This window comes from Melopsittacus undulatus, chromosome 8 (assembly GCF_012275295.1).
Source record: "Melopsittacus undulatus isolate bMelUnd1 chromosome 8, bMelUnd1.mat.Z, whole genome shotgun sequence".
Taxonomy (NCBI): domain Eukaryota; kingdom Metazoa; phylum Chordata; class Aves; order Psittaciformes; family Psittaculidae; genus Melopsittacus; species Melopsittacus undulatus.
Genome location: NC_047534.1, coordinates 22,214,352 through 22,236,524, shown reverse-complemented (window position 1 = coordinate 22,236,524; position 22,173 = coordinate 22,214,352). Strand labels below are relative to the sequence as shown.

At 40.0% G+C, this 22,173-nt stretch overlaps 1 protein-coding gene across 2 annotated transcripts in view; it reads right to left on the bottom strand.

Annotated features, from left to right (window-relative positions):
* Positions 1 to 2,972: 2,972 nt before the first annotated feature.
* The window catches only part of WT1 (WT1 transcription factor), a 32,605-nt gene continuing 13,404 nt past the window's right edge, over positions 2,973 to 22,173 (bottom strand). Inside the window, exons 5-9 of one of the 2 annotated variants that reach the window (XM_005150599.3) lie at positions 16,060 to 16,162; positions 14,618 to 14,768; positions 8,231 to 8,320; positions 6,503 to 6,595; positions 2,973 to 3,135 (exon numbers count right to left, since the gene is read on the bottom strand). In XM_005150599.3, coding sequence (XP_005150656.1) covers positions 3,014 to 3,135; positions 6,503 to 6,595; positions 8,231 to 8,320; positions 14,618 to 14,768; positions 16,060 to 16,162 — 559 coding nt within the window. In that variant the 3' untranslated portion in view covers positions 2,973 to 3,013. The remainder of the gene's footprint in view (positions 3,136 to 6,502; positions 6,596 to 8,230; positions 8,321 to 14,617; positions 14,769 to 16,059; positions 16,163 to 22,173) is intronic. The other variant, XM_005150600.2, reaches the window with a different exon arrangement.

The window sequence follows — 22,173 nt, the reverse complement described above, 5'->3', positions numbered from 1 at the left end:
ATGCAGTATTAACCATCAGCCAAAATGACATTTTTAGCTTAAGAACAGAGGGCAGAGCTATAAAAGACTTGCTCAATTAATTGTGGGACTGAAAATTTTCCAGAGAGCTAAGGATATGTGTAAGATATAACAGAGCACAACCCCCTCATCTTTCATATGGAGGTCAAGCTCACAGAAACTCAGCCTGCTTGCTGCAAAATGAGGTATTGCATGCTGCAAGAACCAGCATCTGGGGGCTGCTTCTGAGAAATTCATGGAGTAAAGCATTCCCATAAAGGTGGCTAACCTTGCTAATAGAAATCCTGAAAACCAGGAAATGAAAGGGAGACACATAAAATGTCTCTCATGACAAAGGCTGTAAAAATAACTAGGAATAGTCCTCACTGTACTCAGCTGGGTGGGGGACGTGATGATCATCAACCAGTGGTATAGCAGTAAATGCATTAATTGAAAAAGTGGTGACAGCAGCTACAAATGGACATGCTCTGTCACTCATCAGCCCCTGCTTCGTTTCTGGTAGCCACCTACCATCATTTTTGGCACGCGACTCACCAAAGCAGCAAACCCCTGGCTGTAGTTACTTACATGTCACTGGAAGCGCGACGGTGCTGCAGTGGAGTTCTGGTTGGAGTTCACAGGAAATAGTTTTATTTACGTTTGACTAATGCAGACACAATGGGAGGCTGCTTTTTCTTTTTTTTGGCTTTCAGTACAAGCACTTGTGGCAGCTCTCTGGTTTGGGTGCAGGCTGAAAAACAGGCTGTTTTGTAGCTGTTACAGACTGCTGCTGGGTAAATCAGAGGACATTGTTATTGCGACTGAACTTTCTCTCAAGAAAGCAAGAGGAGTTGCTTCATTTTGAATTCTGTGCCATTTTATGTACACCGCTCCAAATATTTGATGTTTGCCCCACTTGTTATGAGTTTCTCCAGAGAGATGCTGTCTTCTGGCAGCCAAAGATAAAGCTGACTGATACAAATGAGTCACAGTACCCCAACAGTAATTAACAGTGATGCAATACCCATGCGAAAAAGAGGACTTGAAGAATTAACTGTTGAGTTTTCTTGACGATGCAGCTGCACTTTAAGATAGAAAGCTCAACCCATCATAGAACTCCATTGTGTACATTAGAGAAAAAAGCTTGGCAAGATACATTAAAGATTTTTGCTAAAGAGATACAAATATTTTGCAAGGTCAAAGGGCGCTGAGGCAGGCTGTACTTACTTCCAAAGAAAAGTAGGCAGTATGACAAAGAAACAGTAATATTTTTTTATCTGCATTTTCACACTTCATCATCTCAGAGAGACTGTCTTTTTCAACCTGCTGAACTGATTTAAGCCACCCCAACTCTAAGTTAACTTTTACTTAAAAGTCAGCCTGCGACATCCTAACATGCAAAGCTCTCTGTGCACCGGATTTCGACTCAATCCTACAGAAGGCCAGCACTGCTATTTATAAATGTGATTTTACTGTTCTATAAAGTTCTTACACAAATCTTACAGGTTGAAAGAAAAGGAGCAGTTTGGTAAGCAGACGAGGGATTGAAGCAACTGCTTTATAGCACAATATGAAACTTGACACTGTTTGCTGCTGCCAGTATGATTCCCAAGTGAGATGGATAAATTGTGGTCAAGACCTAGACAGGTTAACTAGTGGTCATCAGTGCTGGTGGTACCTTTATATATGGGGGGGGTTGGGTGGGGGGGAAAGGATACTATTGGACAGGGCATTTGAAATTTAATACCAGACATGAAACAAGACATCTGCTGGACGCTCACTTGTTTCTCTTTGAATGGGCTTTAATTGAAAGCTCAGTGAAAAATGCAGGTTACATTCTTAGTGTTATCAATAGTTTGTAACAGCAACAACATCAGAACAGTGATGCATCTAATATTTATACACTTTCTAATTTTAGATGTCTAAGAGCAATGTTATCAGATATACATATACACACAATTTCAAGCGATTAAAAGTAAATAATAAATCCCTCCTCCCAAACCCCTGAAACAATATATATTGTTACACTAATAATGTCTTTTCCACATATACTTGACAAAGAGTCTTTTTAAGTTACTTATCTTAAGAGTAATCTGCTAACAGAGATCCTGGACCAGCCCCATTAAAAGTTCAGTTTTAAGTTTATACAGCTCACCAGCCACATAACCAGTGTGGCTTTACATTGTAAACAAATCCCAAATGTCTACAATGTTTGCAATTAGGTTTGTGTAAAGAAGATCTATGCATCTTACAACAGAATAAATTTAAACCAATACATTAAGAAGAGACAGAGAAAGGGAGAGAGTTAATTGACAAACAAAACAGTCTGGGGGGGATCAATTATATGATTATTTAAAAAACTAGTTAACTTAATGGTAAGATTCTTATTTTCTGTACAGAGAGGGTCTGGGTCATCTATCTTTAGCTGCTCTAGAAATATGTCCTTTAAAAATGTTTGATTTGTGTAATTCAAAAGCAGATTTTCCAACTTAAAAAACTTGCCCTTTGGCAGTACAATACAAAGTTTACCTGAAGGATCTCAGGTGATTGGTCCATCTCATTTTGTGAGGATAGCAGTACTAGCATTGGGAAACCTCAGTGTATGCACAGATGAAGTAAGCGTAAAGCTTACCTTCAACAGGGAGGATTCACCCCACCCGCCGTAGGACTTAAAAAGGCACAAGACTTTGCACCTAGAAAAGTTCAAGCAAAAATAAAACCAGAGAACTGGAGACAGATGAGGAAGGTTAAGCATAGCTTATAGTATTCTATAATTGTGGCAACCTTGCTTACTTTTTAACAAAAGTACAAATAAAAATCTCTTGAACTTATTGAATGGGAACTTGTGTAAGTCCAAATGGAAGACAAGGCTGAGCAGAATCCTACAGTTTAGTTAACTTGTGTCAAATGGGACGCGAAGACAGCTGCGGCTTTCTGACAGAGGTGATCGAAGATGGCTGATAAAGTTTGCAGTAGCTCATAATGTCCCACTGGTTTATTCACTTGTTTGGACTGCCTAAAGGGCCAACTGCAGCTTAGTCATGTTCCTCTGGTGCATGTTGTGATGACGAACTAATTCATCAGACCTGGCAAATTTTTTTTGACAGCTGGGCCACCGGCAACTGAAAGGCTTTTCACCTGTTAACAAAACACCCTGTTATTAACTGGGTATACAGCTTGCCTCAGACACTGCTATTTGTTTTCTTTCTGCAGGGCTGTAAGGGGTCAGGCAGAGCCCCTGTCAGGAGCAAAGGCATCCTGGGCAGTCCTAAGAGGGTGTGGGAGAGCCCTCAATCCCTGATCCCATCAGCACTCAGAGCTTTCCTACACCTCCCTCAGCTGATCTCTAGCAACAGCCTTTTCAGATGACGTAGAACATTTTGCAGTGGTTCATTCCTGATGACAGGCCCTTATTGAACATTGCATTGCCATGTCTGTGCTACCCTCAGCTCTCAAAGGAGCTAGTTTAAAAGTCACTCTGGCATTTGCACAAGCTTCAGTCACACCTTGGACTGTGGTGCAGACATACTGCTAGTCACTGTGAAAATTGTCAGTGACTATTTAGAGCTTGACCTCAAGTCAAGGAGAGTTTTTCCAACCAGTTCAATGAGTTTTGGCTGAAGTTCTTTGAAACTGGTGAGTGTAAGTGAACATGGTAGAAGCAACAGAGTTCAGCACGAAGTCTACTGAGCCAGACTGAAACTTTCCCTCTACTGTCTAAATAAAGTAGATGCACATCTATGGGAGATGTTAAAGGAGCAAACATTCCCATTAGTATAATCACTAAAAAAGACAATTCATATTTAACAAGAACTGCCACCACCTTTTTACAGTTTAATCTGGTCTCTCGATTTTCTACAATGTTTAAGTGGAATTTCAGTCCGTGTTTGTGATGCCGCAGGAATGCTGATGGAATGCTTTCCTTAGCTCAGAGCAGTGCCCAGTGATTCATGTTTCTTCTAGAATTGCATTTTCTCTTTTTTTCCCAAAAAATATTTTAAAGTAGATTCAGCTCTGGGCTGGGCTCTTCAGTGCTGTCTACACACCTTGTACTCTCCAATTCAAGACACCCTGGGGTGGTATGAGCTCACCCAGGCATCTTCTCCTCTTCTTTCCTCACACGCTGTGTATTTCACAAACATCACACTCAGAAAAAAGGGGATCTGGGGTTGGAGTAAATATGTATTTCTCTTTGCAAAATTTCATGCAATATATTTAAGGTGTTTAAAATCTAATTTATCCACTTAACACACATGCTGGCAAAAGCATCAGCTACCTCACATGAGTGCATAAAACAGTATGAGAAAAAAATTACCTGGTCAGGGCTACTGATAAAACTCACAGATTGTATAAAGAGGTCTTCTTTCATCTCGACAGCATTAGCAAAACCATCCTGTGAACTGATGTGAGTTACCTATCACTGAACCGCCACAGTAAAAGCAGCAGAGTTTTGCTGTTTCACAAGCAATTCTGGTTGTCCTCTCACAACAGGAGGCAGCTATGTCTATTAGTTCTGTGCTGGGCACAAATTATTTTGCGCAGCTTCTCTGTACAGATATCAGAAATCACATTTCCATTTCTAACAATGTATATAGATGTACAGAATTGTCTTTTGATTAATTTTTTCCCTTTCTACAGCAAAGATTGCTGTCGCAGTAAAATTGCTTGTAGAGACAAAACCCTCTGAATTTGTAGCTTAACAAATAGTTTGGCAGTTGACTTTAAATTAGAATGGAATTAGATGGAAGTCACCTATGCTTTCCTTCATCGAGATTTAACATGGAGCCAGTTAATTTGAGCAGGGTGGTTTATGGGAAAATTCAGGGGGTGCAAGAAAGAAAGGGGAACAAAGCTATAGGGCAAGATGGAGATGGAAAGTCCCCACCCACCACTCACGCTCATTTCCCTTGGAATATGTGTATTTTACAGTCAAAGGAGCCTGACACATCCAAAAGAGCCAACAGAACATCACAGCAGCACACAGCTGAGCTGCAGAGCTCGCACAGAACCTAAGCCAGTGGCAGGCAGTGAGCCCACCCAAAGATCAGTGCTGTGAGGGCATCAGTGTGCAAGGGACGCTGGTTTCAGCAGTGACAGCAGTGTGGGCTTTCAGCAAGGAACAACTAGAACAGGGATATGAGCTTCACTATTAAAAAAAGAGCAAGTTCTTCACTGTTTTAGCTAAGCTGGGGTAAAAATTACTGGAGTCACAAAAGTCTTCAATTGGCAGATCAGGTAGCAAAGAACTGTGATGGGAAATGTAGTTTGTCCTGGCTTGCTAGCACCTGACAACCACTTGCCATTTTGTTTCTACCAGAATGTTACCTCTTGCTGATGAAGAAAGTATCTTTCTTCATGCCAATGCACATGGACCCAGCAAGCCCTGCAACTCACCATGAGACTATGGGGTGAGCCCAGGAACACAGCCATGCACTTCATTTGCAGGTTGCAAGTATCGATATGGCCGTTACTTGAAGCATTTATTTGGCCAGTGCCACAGAAAATGCCATGTTCTCAAGTGAATCATTTGTTTTATTAAAATTTATCTTTTATTTTGAAAGTATTAAATATGTGGTTTACGGTCCAGAAGAGAAATAAGAATCCTTAGCAGGGAGAAAAAGATTTTCAGGCTCCTTGTCCATCTGTACAGAGACTGAATTTAAAAGGTTAACACCAGTATAGAAAAAAACCCTGTGACATCTAATAACATGTCAAAGTGCTCAGTAAACAATTACTTAGTAAAAATACTGCACACGTAGTGGAAGGGAACAGAAAATGTCAGTTCACAGGAATAATTCTGAACCTAGAAACTAAACTACAGAGGTTGTTGCAGTTGCTCCTTAACGGTGTTTACACTTACATGAGAGCAGAGTACACTAAAATGGCCTCCTATTTTTTCCATGCTTTTATACAAAATACTGTGTTTTCCACAGAAAGGTCCTGGAATATTTGAGTAAGCTTTTTACTTTAGTGTCTGCCAGTGTGAGTTTGCAAAAGGCACTCCTTTTATCTTCTGGGGAGATTACAGTACAAGCAGCAAGAGCAAGAGCTTTGCCATGCTATCCTGCATTAGGCTCAGCAGACACTTAAGAGAAGCATGAGTAGGCATGAATACTTGAGATTACAGACCTTTGGCTGAAGCTGGAATTAAAATTTCTGTCTTGTAGGGCTTTTTCAGTAAAGGCAATAGATCAACTTGACATTTGTAGGCTGAGACTATGATGTTCATTTCACAGTAGCTGACGGAATAGATTTTGCCAAGCTGAAATGTCCTTAAACATGAAGAAAGCCTATTTTCCAAAATCATCTAAAGCCCTTTGTGAAAAGTGACTGCAACACCTGGGGAATGTAGTCACATTGAAAAACCAACACAGTCTGAAATACTTTCTGTTATTTTGAATATTTAACTCCTGGTTAAGAGACTTTCTAATCATATAATTTACAATACCATTGGATTTAAACTTTAAAAATAATGAAATATAAATGTGAAGAAAAGTTTACGCACTTGTTTTACCTGTATGAGTCCTGGTATGAGTCTTCAGATGATCAGATCTGGAGAACTTTCTCTGACAGGTTTTACATTGGAAGGGCTTCACACCTGAAGAGACCAAAGAAAAAAAAATCTATCTTATATCACAATACCTTTTGGAAGAGTGAAAGAAATCAGCTATTTCTGAATTTTGAAGGGCCTGGGGGGGGTTGTACTAGTTACTGTAACTGCTTCTACTAACTTCATGCCTACAAATGATAGAAAGTCATTAATTAGGCTACCACCTCTTTGTAATCTCTTCTTCTGATGTCTGGGTCTGAAGCATCCAAACAGTACCATTATGAACAAACACTCACACTGCTCGACTAAGCAGGATCTGCAAATGTTGCTAATTCTGATCCTTTGGCTTGGCACCAGCGCTATCATGTATGAGCAACTATGACATAAGAATAGAAGTACAGAGGTATATATTTATATGCTCCAAATAGGCTTACACTTCTACTACTACTTTACACACTACAGACAAGTCTTGGGGACTGCTTATCACAGATATGTTCTAGCATGCAGCTGCAAAAACATACCATACCAAGAGAGTACTTCTACACCAGCTTTCAAAGACAGTTCCTACATGTCCCAGTAATACCATATAAGTGAGATAGAACACCTTTAGCAAGAAAAGTGGTAGGCAGAAATCCATCACAGAACAGTGAGTAAACCAGTTGTCAGGCCACTGACATCCCCGAGATACAGGAGACCCAAATGCAATTTCTTGCTGCAATTCAGAGGAGCACTCTGAAGCCCTTTCTCATATTCCATAGAGTGTTCCCTCATGGTTCCACTCTTGGCTAGGAGGCTGAACTCATCACCACCCCATGTTCTGTGACCTAGAGAAGGGCTGCTTCCTTCCTTGGCAATCTAATCTAGACTTCCAAGAACTCCTGAAATGCTGAAATAGGCTGTCCCAACAACTCCAGAAAATGGTGTCTGTGCAAAAAACAACATACTGAATTTGGACTGAACTCACAAGCAGTTTCAGCTGTCTCAGAACATTTCACCTTGTCAATGATCCACTGAGAAAGACAGGTCCTGAGACCCAGACCCATTCATGACTGCTCTGCCCTCTCTGCTGTACATAAACTGCTATACACTTTCCAGGCTATTTTTGCAATACAACCAGCCAGATCTTTGACGTTTCTCTCCTTGCTGCCCCTGGAATCCTTCTTTAGTTGGCAGAGTTCAAAAAAGGTTCAAATCTCAGATGATGTGGTTTGCTGAATTAAGATCTTAAGCATTATAGTCAGTATGGCTTTTCTTTTTCCACTTCTGCCCACACAGACATGCACAGTAATCCCACCAGCCTTTCGGGTCAGACACATGCAGCATTCACCTGTTAGCATTGCCATACAAGCATCAGAATAACAACAGTAGTATTTATCAGGCAACTTCTTGCAGAACTGTTTGGTTTTATAAAATAACAGATTCCCTATATTGGGGGTACAGTATAAAGCAAACAGTTCATTAAGAAAGCTGTTTCAGAAAGATGGCAGCAAGATGAAAGTGTTGCATTGCTAATAAAAACTTCAGCTACAGTCCTCTCCCAAAGCTAATTTCAAGGGTTTGGCACTATGGGCATTGCGTATGAGCAGTCACATTGTAAAAAGAGAGGCTCGGAAGTAGACTTTTTGGATCACAATTCACATCTAAAGATGAACTCCAGTGAGTAGAGATGTGCTGTCAACAAACCTGTGTGTCGTCTTTGGTGGCGTTTGAGTTGGTCTGAACGAGAAAATCTTCGTTCACAGTCCTTAAAATCACACTGATAAGGCTTTTCACCTGTAAAGGACAAACAGTTTACCAGAACATGTAGCTAGATGAGGGAACACAACAGCTAGAATGAGATGTAGACTTCTCTCTTGCTTAAAGCAGCTTAGTGGTACCCCAGGACTCAAGTGCTATAAACCCATACAGCTGTGTTAGGATCAGCACCCACACTGATAATGAATCTGCTCATTCTAAAAAAAACAAACAAAATCATTAGGTAAAAGCTACAAAAGAAATCCAGTTGCACGGTTTTTTGTTGTTGTTTTCTACTGGAAAAGAACAGAAATCTCTTGGTTTATATTTCTCTGAAAACCATATTAAGGCCTTTCGACCTGTTTCAGTAATACATATTCTGTACAAAGGAGCAACTTTATTTTAAAGCAAAACCTAAACAAATGGCATCCATGTTACACATGTAAACCATGTTAAAATGGCAATTTTAACCACTCTAAATTTAAAGAAATTAAAAGAAATGGAGCAAAATTCAACCACAGAAAAATACATATTCTTCCCCAAAACACAAATGATGTTTCTTCTTTCTTCCATAAAGCACCATTAAATAGAATTTCTCATGTACCTGCACACCTCCTGCAGGCAAGCCTGTGAATTATTGCAAAGCCCCCTGTAAATATAAACTCCTTCTCCACCTCCCATGCAGCTCAGCAGAGACCATTGGGATGGCTTTTCTTTGGGACAAAAAGTGAGATTCTGGCTTTTCAAAAAAATGAGCTCCCTACAAGATAGTGTCTCAATTAATCTGGTTTTCAACCAAGGCAAAGGACCAACACATGCAAAAACAAATGCAGAGATCAAGGAGCTTGAGGAAAGAGAGAAACACTGCCAGCACGTAGCGTGCCGTATGGTGAAGTTCAGCCAGCACACAAAAAAATAGTCCTTGTGCTGCTACAGAAGTGGCTGTATGATCTTTCAGATCTGATTCACACATTGGAATCCTGCAAAAGCCTCAGATATAATCACATTTATCCCTACATAAGGTCTGGTGACAGAGCCACAGCTCTGAACAGAGGCCTCAGGACAAGAAGTAATGAAACATCTCTCACTTCAAAGCTGGGAGAATCCTGGATTTTATCTGGAAAGTACACACAAGACCAGATGGGACCTGCTTTGTCTGCTGCGGAAAGCTGAGATCTAAAACAAAGGTCCAGGAGGAAGGACCTAAGGAAAAACACCAGCTGACATGCGTAGTGGGGTTAATTTCTCCAGGTATATTTTTAAAAACCTATCAGTTTCATAACTCTCCACAGAAGTGTCCGCATTTCTGATTTTATTATGATGAGAATATGTACTCTGGTTGCACTGGTATTCTGAGATACCAGTGCAAACTAGTTTAGTTTAAAGCCTTCTGACCTGGCAACAGAGCATAAGCAGCATGTTAAGGACAGCATTTCAAATACTGTGGAGCTAAAATCAAAATCTTACAAAAGCAACTTAATCTGCAAGAATAAGATAACTTCCTGTGCCAGTCACCCAAAGGAGTTTACTGATTCTCAGACCTAGGTGTGGACAATTTCCATGTCTGCTGTGCTTAATTTATTAGCATAAGGGATTAAAGTTGCCACAGGTGTTTGAAATAGCTCCATACACTTTGACCGCGTAGACTTCCCAGGGGGTGCCTGCTTTTCAGAAATCACTTACTTCCAAGGAATTCAGCCCTTTGGCAGATTTAAGAGGGGGGAATGTCAGCAGAGCAGAATGCAGTGACAGGATGATTGTCTGCTAATTGCAATACAAACTCAGAAGATGGTTAAGGAGGTATTTGAATAAAACAGTATAGCCAGTCTAATGGCATGAACACAAAAGTGTTTATTTAAATACTTTGAAATACAACCTTGATTAAGGACAAATTTGACCAATGCATATATTAAAGGAATCAATCCAAGATGTTTACACAAAGAAATTATGACACTGCATAGAAAACAAAAAGCAAAGAAACAAAAAAGGCACAATATTTGGACAGAAATCCTAATTTCCTTTTCCTTCTACACCTTCCACATCAGCTAGTGCCAAGCAAAATGTCTGCCAAAGCCAATTGTCACATACCTGTTACCGCCCAGAAACTCTATCAGAACAGGACAACATGAATGACCCCGATTGGAAGTCTGTGAGTACCTCATTAAATCACTATACCGAGAGGGGGTGGAGCAGTGTCTAATTTCCCCAGCCCTATTAAAAGCTTCTCCAGTAAAAGACTAAGGTCTCTTAATGTAAGAAAACGATTCCATAATGCTGTCACCTTCCTACAGGACCACATACAATTTCAAAACAAAACAGGACATGAAAATGGAGCTTCCCCAGACCTTCTACCTGTGACTCGCATGCTTTCAGGATTACTTATATTTCATTATTGAGAGAGGGCACACAAAAGAAAGGCTAAACTCAGTGCATAATGAGGTAGCTGAGAGAGGACAGAGGGAATAGCAGTTCTTTAATATTTAGGGAAGTATTTAGAAAAACTAAAGGTCAACAACAGCAAACAAGTGCAAATCAGCCTTTGCACATATTGTAATGTATGCTTCTAATAAACCTAGTTGTTCAAAAATAGTTAAATCAGAGGAACCTGCACATTTTCTCTGGAGCAAATTCATTTGCCCAGACACATGTGAAAAGAGAAATTCCTACTGCTGTAACAACTGCACAAAATATTCACAATCATTGCATTTAATTACGGAGTGCTACAAGAGCAAAAGCCCGCTGCTAACAAGAAAGCATAAGGAGAGCAGGCTGATTTTGAAACCAGAGGCTGCAAGCCTGAATGAAAATCTGAAGGTCTATACACCCTGCACCAATTTAAGCCCCTTTACTTGAATACACACCTAAGCACATGAGTACAATCCTGTAATCACAACTTTACCTCAATAATATATTTCTGTTCAAAATTATTTGTTTCAGCAAACACAGATAAAATGTGTGTCTCTATTTAGTAGGGAGCCTTTAAAAGTAACATTTTCTGTCGTTGTCTCACCATAGTTCAAATGTGAGATGTCATTATTGCTTTGAGACTAATCTTGTATTTTGAATACATAAGTTTACCATCTCTGTACACAGAGGACATAGCTCTGTCTTTCAAAGGGGGTGTAATGATGAACTGCACTAATGACTGTAAAGTGCTTAGCAGCACAGTGGCACATACCATAACAAAATTATTTTTGTCAAAGCAAAGAAATCATTGTTAGATGACCAGTATAAAAGTCATTACTAGACTGTGTTACTTACATCCCCCAGTGCCCCAGAAAATTACCACCAAGACCTGAGTCCCTGCCACCCAAAGGGCAACCTTCATCAGTTACAGATTCTCACACCTCACTGTTAGTTCATACCCACAGCTATGCATATTTAGGCTGAGCAATATCCCTGGCAAGTAGGCACAGGGTATTTTCTCTGCAAAAATGCTCAGCTTTCCATCAAGATAAATCCAGTTTTTCCAGTGTGTGGCAGTGAACCCAAAGGATCTCTGGCAAGAATGTTGTTTCCACCGTAAATGTAATTTATGGAGGTCTAGACATCAATTTGTTTCTGTAAAGAAGTCTCTGAAGTCTGCAACAGGATGACAACTCACATTATTTGCTGTACTGTTGAAAAAATAGATGCATTTTTACATTTCCTTTCAGGGGCCTATCTACTGCAGCAAAATACACTAAGATAAGAAAAAAGCTTTTTTGGATGAATATGTTTCAATAAAGGCATTGTTAACAATGGATAAGCAGTCATGGAGGGTACAAAATGTCAACATATTTTCAACGAATGCAATGTTGAAACATTGGTAAAACTGATTACAGAATCCAACTTTGTGTTTCAGGGCCCTGCTTGATTTTGCAATACTGCAGCTAGCGAAGAATGGAAGATCTGATGAGCTGGCCCTCTGCAAGTATCTATTACAGTAAGGAAAAAGATAATCAAGAGCCAACATTGTTCTGCAAAGATACTATCTGCTGGTTTAGTATTGGGTGTATGTAACAGCCTGCTTTCAGATCCTGTGGTCATAATTTTAAAAACTGTCTTACCGCTATGCTAAGAAAGGTGCAAGAGCTTCAAGCCCACAAGTGCATCCATAACCACAGTAAGGGAGGACTGTAGAGGGGTATACCAAACACAAACAAATTATCCTCCACTTGAGCTGACATCTGACAGCTCTCCTGACTTCAGACTGGCTTGTCAGGATTCCTCCCCATCAAAACACTCAAGCATAAGAAAAAGAGACATACCCCTTTTTTTATGAAGAGTATTAGGTGTTCTGACTGCCAACTACTACCCTAACTGTTATCAAGACAAGCACTCCCTAAAATTAGGACTAACAGACCACAGAAAGGGAACAAGAAATAGAAATAATCATACTCTAAAGTCTCTACAGGAGCTGGAAATTGGTAAGTAAAATTTCCAGACCCTAATCATATGAAATGTCTCGCACCCATTCAACAGGCTGAGGACAAAACCCTGCCAGGATGACAAAGAGGAAATCTTCTTTCTATTCCTAAATCTGAATGCATCAGCTAGGTTAATTTCCAAGCAGCTCTCATACCAGCAGTGCACTATCACATGCTTTACCCTCTTTAGCTGCAACCAACTTCAAAAGCTTACATGGTCTTATTAATGGCAATGCTTGTACCAGCAAATACAAGCCTTGGGAATCAAGTTGCCCTGTTTGTTATGGAAAGTAACTTGCAAAGGTTGTCAACACATCAAAATACAGTGGCAGAAAGATCTGGGCTCACCTGTACAGAAGAGATGTTTGAGGGAAAGGAAAGGAGTTCTTCCCCTACCCTATTCCACTATAGCATAAACCAGAGGGGCATGTATGACCTCAAAGATAATGGGAGGAGTCTCTCCAGGGATGTCAGATGGCTGTAGTCCTAATCCCCTGCTCCCTGTGTGTTTGGGCCTTTCATGACTCTGCGTGCCTAGATCATATGTGGTGTAATCCTGCAAATCTTCAGTTAAGGAAAAAAAATATCTAAGCTGAAGTCCTTGTGATACATCCAGGAATAACACTGCAAAGGCCAAGCAACTAAAAGGAATAAAATACAGGACCAAAACAAATAAATTATGACTGTTAAAATACAATTTAGGAATGAAAGAAATCATGATTATGAGAAAAAATCAGAACTGTTTAGCCATACTCAAGAAAAATACTGCAGTTAATGGACCCCAAAAGATGAACACATTTTCTTGTTTCCAATTTATTTACAGATAACAGAATAGCATTTCTGTAGAACTTAACTTAATCTCCAAAGACTAGATTCCAGTTACAATTTAAATTATTTTGAATGTGTAATCTGAGCAACGCTGAAGATGTCTATCTGAATATTTCGTGAATGGCCCATCCAGAGATTGAAAATCCTTTGTAATGCTCATTTCTCACCTGTAAGTATTTTACACAATTAACTAATGTCAGTATATGGTCTCCAAAAGGAAAACTTATTATGAAACATCAGACAAGCTGCCAGGTCACGCAGAATGAGTTGCTCTGCCCTCCTCCATTTCATCCCTCTGGCTTCCTATCAGGTTAATGGTCAAGTGAACAACCATATTTATAGATTTTATCCACAGATTTCTAGATCAGCACAGAAAGAACTGCCTAAATGAAAATATAAAAGACAGTCCAAAAAACGTATAAGGAGCATATATAAAGATTTATAATAATTCTACATTTCCAACAGAATAAATCTCACAATAGGGAAAATAACTTTTACTCTTCAGCAAGGTGCATCAGAGCACTTGATTTTCATATTTTGAGATGGAACATATATTGCCTGAGCTCAAAGAGAATTCAGATCTTAGCCTACAAATGACTGGCTCCAGGCTCAATTCTTCATGGAAAAATGCTGTTTGAGGAAACCCATTTGCCAATCCCTGCCTCTACCCCAGCCAGAAAGACTTCCTCAGGAGGGCAAGAGGCTGCTAAATGTCTAGGTTCCTCTTGCAGAGGAAACTTCTTAATGGTTAACAACAGTTAAGACTGGAGCAAGCCTTGATGCTGCCAAATGGAGGAAACAGAGACAGGGACAAGGATGATTCAAAGCTCTGAATGATGCCCTGTAACAATAAGAGAGGGAGGGGGGTGATCTTCCTGCTGTCAGCACTGCTCTATGTTTTTTTTCACTAGATTCAGTCTTCTGCATCCAAAAGAGATATTGCCCAGCTGACAGAGCACATACATACTCATCTGACAGACTCTGCCTGCCCCTGACCTGGCAGATCATTTCTTGCACCTTATGCTATTTTAAAACCACCCTACCCACTCTGCTGTCCAGTGCTGTGACGTGATTTATACCAACCAATGCTGACACTCACCAGTGTGCTTTCTGCTGTGCATCTGTAAATGGGACAACTTAAAGTATCTCTTGTTGCAGCCAGGGTACGCACACATGAAGGGACGTTTTTCATTTGTCTCACTTGCTGATCGAACAATAGTTGGAGCTACTCCTGGCACCCGTCGGACATCCTACAATGACAGAGACTTGCTAATGTAACATGCATGTTCTCAAGCTTTTACTAACATATTCAAAGACAAACAATCAGAGGCACTTCTCCAGGACAGAGATATTTAAATATACTGCAAACTGTAAAACTCTATTTTGACAAAGTACAACCTTACTATAGCTTTAATGTGTTAAAATCTGTTCATTAAATTCTCATCAAATATTGATGTGCAAGTTTAAATAGTCCACATTCTGACCTCACATATAATCACACAATTTTGCAAGAACATTCGTTGGCATATAAAGCAGTTTTAGGCTTATAGTAGTGTAAGAAATATGAGCATGAGCCAGAGTAGCATTATTCTTTTTATTTTAAATACTTACATGAAGTTTAAGGACAGGGAAATTAACGTATTGTGTTCATTCAAACTGGTACAAACAAAACAAGAAAGCCCATCTAGGTGGAGCTGGTGAATAGTTCAGCTTTAATGCATTTTGGCCACTGTCACAATGTTCCATCAAAGATGATATTCTCCTTCTGGAACAATTAACTTCCGTAAAGAATGTCAACTCCTACTTTTACTCACTCCACAAAGCTGCCTCACGAGCCTATTTGTAAGAGCTTGCCACTGAATAATGACTTATTAAACTGTGCAGAAAAGGAAAAGAAGATGCTATCTACAAACACTGATGTATGTTGACAACAGAGAGCAATGCAGAAGAGACAGACACTTTGTAATGACTTTGCCATCAATTTTAAGAGTGTATAGCTTTTACAATGGTATTTATTGATTACATGACTTTCAGAAAGGGAGGAAATTAACTCTCTTGAATGGTAAGTTCCTCCCAAATATTCACTGATTACTTAGTCATTAGGAAACAACCACTTAGTATACTTTGTTTAAAGGAAATATATTTGCATTAGTCATCTAATATGTCATCTAATACTTTTTTGTATATAGTTGTCAGATATAGTGTGTTGTAACCATGCAAGCTTCACACAACCAGAGTGACTAGAGCTAGGAGGTGTCAACTGGATTGCATGTTTTGGAACATCCTGAGAGGCTGGTAAGGAATATTGCCCTGCAGACATACTTTAGAAGAAGAAATAAATAATTTTAAATGACTGCCAGAAAGAAATCTTACACTGTACTTCAATGGCTTTAGTGGAGTCAGAACACTCTGTAAAGCATTTCTTGATGACACAGGGAAACTGCAAACCAAGGATGGATTTATAAATACCAGTGAAATAGTACACAAATATAAACAGGCAGCAGTTTTAATTCCCTAGGAAGAATGTCCTACCATACTCACTTGTATGCCTCTAAAAACTCCATGCGTATGTATTCTGTATTGGGCCCCACAGCTGTACAACATGGGAGCACTGTGGTTCTCATTTTCATATCCTGCCGTATGGCTGTAAATAAAGAGGGGAATAATGGGAAAATGAAATATTTTTCAGTACTCAGCTCCATGCGAGAGGTTTCATTTCTTAAGTCAGTAATAACACATGCAGAGTTTGCTTTCATAGCCTGGATATCCAAGTTCAAATGCAATTCACCAAAGGAAGCCTGTTCTACCTTCAGATGGCTCTGCTTCTACTGTCACAATGCACTGACTCCATCCATACACCTATCAGTATCCACTATGACAGCCCAGTAAAAGAAAAAACTAAAAAAATGTCATAATTTGAACTCTGATGTATTTCCACAAAGATTTTAGGTAAGAGGGAAAAATCCACACAGCAGCATGACTGTGTCATGTGCACATGTACACATTATTTATCAGTTAAATGTGGGGCTGCCTATTGCTAATATCTTTTGGAATGAGCAAAATGCCTCAAGTTTCACATTAAGTGCAGTGGATTTTTGTCAGCACCTCATGACTCAGATATTACCAGATACTACCAAGAAAGTGATGACATTTATAAGAATAGCAGTCATGTACTCATAAACAGAGATTACAAATCAGTGTCCGAACTATTTATCCCACATATCAGCTTGCAGGATGCATTACAACTTACCCCCTTATAAAAATACAATTAAAAAACCAAACCAGCCTCTCCCTACCAGGTATTTACATATCCTTCTAGGGGTAAATTTTCAAGATTGCTCATGCAGCATAATCACAACAGTTTAAAATGTCTGTAGCCTTTGCTGTGTTTTGGGGCTGTCACAACCATGTGTTCCACCCAGTTACATTCCTCAAAAACCTATCTTCTCCTGTCCAGAATGTTAGGAACATTGCTGTGCTTCCTGTGTGCAACTTTCTTACTGTAAAAATTATGCAGATAAATTTGAGGGTTTAATTTTAAATGCACATGTTACATTAATGTGGACATTGACGCATGTATTAATATACATTGGCAGCAGTAAGTGTTCATGTTTTACACTGCAGTAGAAATCAGAAAGGCCAGAACAAAGCCCAGGGGCACACAGCTAGGGACAGAGATGGATACATAGGATGTTATCCCAGTCTTTGCCAAATGCTTGCAATAGCAATTTGAAAGGGTCCCTGAGGCCCAGGCTCTCATTTCACTGGTCCTTCCTTTCTCTTCACTCAAAGTTCATGTGCAGAGTAGAATTACAAGGAAGTCTTAAACCTCTTACATGATTTGCAGGGCAGCCAGAGGAACTGGAATGCAGGAGATGTCTAAATGGTTTGTGAACCTGACTAAGCAGGAGGGAGCAGGGCTTGTGAACAGCTCCTACTGCAGTCTGTGAGTTGTGTTCCTCAGTAGTTGTCCCCATAGTGGCTTGCAGGCTGCCACCTGGCAGATTACTTCCTTTACATCAATACCTGTGCTGCTTAAAATACCAGTTTCAAACCCTGGCTTCAGCTGGCTATTCAAATCAAAGGCTACACCTTTTAGGAAGGTATTCTCTGTTTATTTCAGTTTTAAGTAGCAAACAGGTGATCATACTGAATTAAGTTATAGGGCAGCAGCAGGAAATTCTCTCTCATGTAATAACAGATAAAGGAAGATGCCATTATCAGATTAAACTCTAGATATGTACCATGAATTTCATCATTAGTCACCCTAATGGTGTAACCTCTCATTCACGCCTGTACCATCCACCTTACACATTACAATAAATGAGAGACACATAGCTAGATAAAAGGATTTCCCAGAGCAGAAACTTTGGAAGGAATATGTAGTAAAAGTTGATGCCATAAAACACAGCCTAACTCTCCCTCCAGATTCACATGGTTTTCATCTTTCAGTTTTAACCATTCCTGCAAAGACCAGTCAGTTCTGAAATAATCCCTCCCAGGAATACAAAGCAGACAAAGACCCTGACTGTGCCCTAAGGAATGGATCTATGAATAGGTGGTATCCTCCAGATAATCTCCACCTCCAGTTTTATTACACAGTTGGGAAGCCCTCCTCAGCATTCAGCCTTTTTCACATTTCCTCCCATTATTTTTAGTCATACTTCACTTAAACTGTACACACAACTGCAAAGTCCTGAAGAGTAAAACCTGTTTTCTGAACCTTTTGACCCGTCACATACTAAGTGCTTAACGAGTCCCCTAGGAAAAACGCATCAATAATCAGTTCCCATTTTATGCTGGGCACATTTCCATCGACATTGGCTGGTACTCAGCATGGTCATATGGATGATGACAGCAAAATGGATCATGTGAGATTTCTTGAATAAAATGCTATTTGTTCACTATGAAGCACTATGAAATAATCTGGCCTTCGGAGAAACAGAAATTACAGGTGAATCCTCTTTCCAGTCAGTGAAGAAACTGGAATGCTGGAGTTTTCACCACTGCTCCCTTTGATTTCAGCCTTCACTCTCCACTGATAGTCACCTCACTGAGAAATACATTTTTTTTCTTCCAGCCTCTTTGCCCAATACAGCCAGATGTCTGCCACAAACTCTGTTGCTCAGTTGGCTTATTGTATATTGCTGCTAACTAAAATTTATATGCTAAAATAAAAGCACTGACAGAAAAATTGATTTATAAATCTCTTAAATACATTACTGAAACTCTGCACACACGAGGTAATGATCAGATGCAATACCACATACATGAGCAACAGCAGTCGCTGAATTTAACAGTGCATTAACTAAATGGAAATCTTAAGCAGGTAGGAGATGCCTTAACTTTCATCTTTTCTAGTCAGGTATTCAATGTTTAACTAGACAAAGAGATGATGCCTTATACACTTAGGCCACCAAATCTGTAATTATAATAATGAAAAATTACCCTTACAGACTCTCAGGACTAGGTAACAGGCTAGACCTCCACCAAAGCACTGCAATGTGTCCACCCCGCATCCACTAACAATATATGCATTATAAATTAAAAAGAACCATGGAATCGCAGAATGGTTTGAGTTGGAAAGGATCTTAAAGATCATCTAGTCCAACCCCCAAGACAGCCAAGAAGGTACATTAGAGATTATACTGTGCTGTTCGCATGAACACTGATAATCCAGGGTAGGTAAACACCAATACCTGGGGAGAGACAGGCTTCTGGGACTGGGACACACGAGTTCTCTCCCAGCAGGATGGGCTGCTCAGGCAACACCAGAGCTGCCTGGAGAACTGCCAACAGAGCCCTCACCACCCTGCTGTGAGTGCACTCATAGCATGGCTGAGAGCACGGCCACAGCTCCTACACTGCACCTTCCCCTGCTTCAAGGCCTGAGCAGCCCTCAGGAGGAACTCAGCTAAAGCCAGGGGGACAACACGGCTTAATTAACCAAAGGAGAAAAGCAAAAAGTCCTCAGTAAGGCCCAGAGTTATAGTTAGGAGACACATTAGGCTGATCCTGCCACAAGTCCTAAAAGGGGTAAAAACAAATGAAGGCCAGATGCAGCCAAACTGGCCTGCCAGGATCTGACAGAAATCTTTGCTGGAGTAAAGACTAAAGGACATAGCCTCACAGTCTAGTTCCACCTTTATTTGTAAGTACACAGCTCCCTTTGGCTTCAATGGGTACTGCACAAAGGCAGAACTGGACTATAAATACACAGAATTGGAGTTAGCTGGTGAAAAAAGGGCTCAATATATTCTTTTCTCTGGTTCTAGGCAGCCAGAAGCAGATCTGGAAACCTGGCCACAAACCCTATCTCTAGATAACTGGGAAACAAAGACCAACACTTCTGTAACAGCACCCACTAAGCAGGCGCAATGTGCTGCAGAGGGTTTAGAAGTGCTCACGTTTACCATTAGCCCAGCAAATCCTTAACACTCGGAGAGTAGCTCTTTTAAAATGATTAATCTCAGAACTGTACAGATTGTACAGAGATTAATAAAAATGAAGGTTTTACAGATGAGAATGTGTGATGGAAAACAGAACAGCTTTAGAGAGCTGTATCAATCTAAGTGGTTATAAAAAACCTCATAAAAGATGACATTCTAATCTGAATATTTTAAAAAACAATCAAGCTGCAATTTCTCTCTCACACCATTTTTACTTTGCTAAACTGAAACTGCCTGTCTAATGTATAAAGCAGTTACGACTTAATCTGAAGAGTTAAGCTTTTTATTATTATTTCGTAAACCAAAAAAGGGAAGATTTAGGGTACACTGAGGAGAGTTAGAAAATTTCAAACGAAACATGAATGTACATTGATTCATGAGATTCAGACTTGGAAGAAAAAAAAAAGCCAGAAAGCAAGATTACATAAACCAGGCACCACATTAAGCCTCAATTTAATTGTGTTTCAATGCAGGAACAGGAATTTTAGGGTTTAGAAACAGAGCCAAAAATGAGGCAAAGTGAGGGTGTGGGCTAGTCCCGTTGATAACGGAACATAAAGGAAGAGAAGTAGAGTTAATTCCCTCTGCTAAAATATTTACCATCCTAGCACCCTGGGAAAAATATGTACAGAGACAGCAAAAAGATTCTGATTAGTTATAGAGAAGATCATGTTTCTGCCTGTTTTTTGTCTAATACTATTACGGAGAGTGAAGTATAAAGCTGCATTTTTATCTGCACTTTCTGAGGCAAAGGAATACTAAAACATGTGATTGTACAGATTACAGCCCCTCTGCCATCTCCAATGAGAAAACCGGCTGGCTGAGGAAAGGAAAGCACTGCTTCTTCAGGGGACCCTCATCTCTCTGACTTCAATAGTCTTTGCTTGATTTGGGGTTTTTTACCGTTGACCTAAGTGGAATCAGGATTTCACCCAACATTTCCTTTCAAAATGAGACCCTCAGCTACCAGTGGGAAAGGGGTAATTCAGTATTAGAGACAATAGGTTATTGTCCACTTCCAATTCATCTTGACTGCAGAACTGAACCCAAGTAGGAAGTTTTGCACCTCCAAATTCTACTAACAATACCAGCAAAGTCAAACAGAAAAAAACTTTACAATTCACTCTTTGACAAAATAAGCATTCACTGTCTTGTTTTAGATGCAGCCTTAATAGTGTTCGATACAGATCATGCCTAATCTTCTTTCCAAACAGCAACAAATATAAAGTTTCAAGGAATGTGACAACTATTTAACACCGAAGCAAACACAAAAGGGGGGGGGGGGGAAAGAACAAATAAAATTTGTCTGGCTAGATACTCGATTTTAAATGACTGTTTGACTGTTGGAAGTACGGATTGAACCTTTTTACTTGAGCAGCTAAAGAGACCACTAGGCAATATTTCTGCTACGTCTTGCTGCTGGGTATGTGACTGTGCTTCTTGTCTACCGTTCCATATCATTTACTTCTTGGTCTAAGTTTTGTTCCATGTCACTTTTATAAAGAGCTCTTGAAATATCAAGGAGGGTTTTATAGTCCTGAGGTCTACCTCGACAGCACCACTGTGAAGGGAAGCAGTATTTTCCACATTGAACAAATAAGAAAGCAACACCAAAATATTAAGGACGGAAAGGTGTCCACCAATGTGGAACATCCATTTTGAGATGTCTGGGACCTGAGTTCTTGGGGTAATAAGCAAAGGATCCAGTAACTTCCCTGCCATAGTATAAATCTGATCTCAGCTGCTCCAAACAAAATACCACAGAATAAGGAACAAACCTCAAACAGTCTGCAGAGATAAAATCTAATCCCATGGTGATGTTCACTGCCATAACCATGACACTTTCTTTTCAGATCCTTAAAGCTGCCAGTTTGTGTGACAGCTCTGGCAGAGAAGCCAGCTCTCCCTCATCTACCCCAAGTTTAGAAGACGGCAGAGAAGTCCCTGGACAAACAGACATGTAACCAACACAGTAGCTCACACAGAACTCTTCTTCCCTCACACGAGTTACAAGCATAACTTGAGCTCAGCCTTTGGCATTCAGAACCTAAGTGACAGTCTACAACACAGATTCAAGTCATTTGGACTACATGGTAGCAGTGGTGGGTTTTCTTCTCCAGGGACAACTCCTCACAGAGAGGAGCTCAGTTTGGGCCATCAGCCCTCATGCTGGTTTGCCAGCACATAGAAACCTCTAGAATCCATG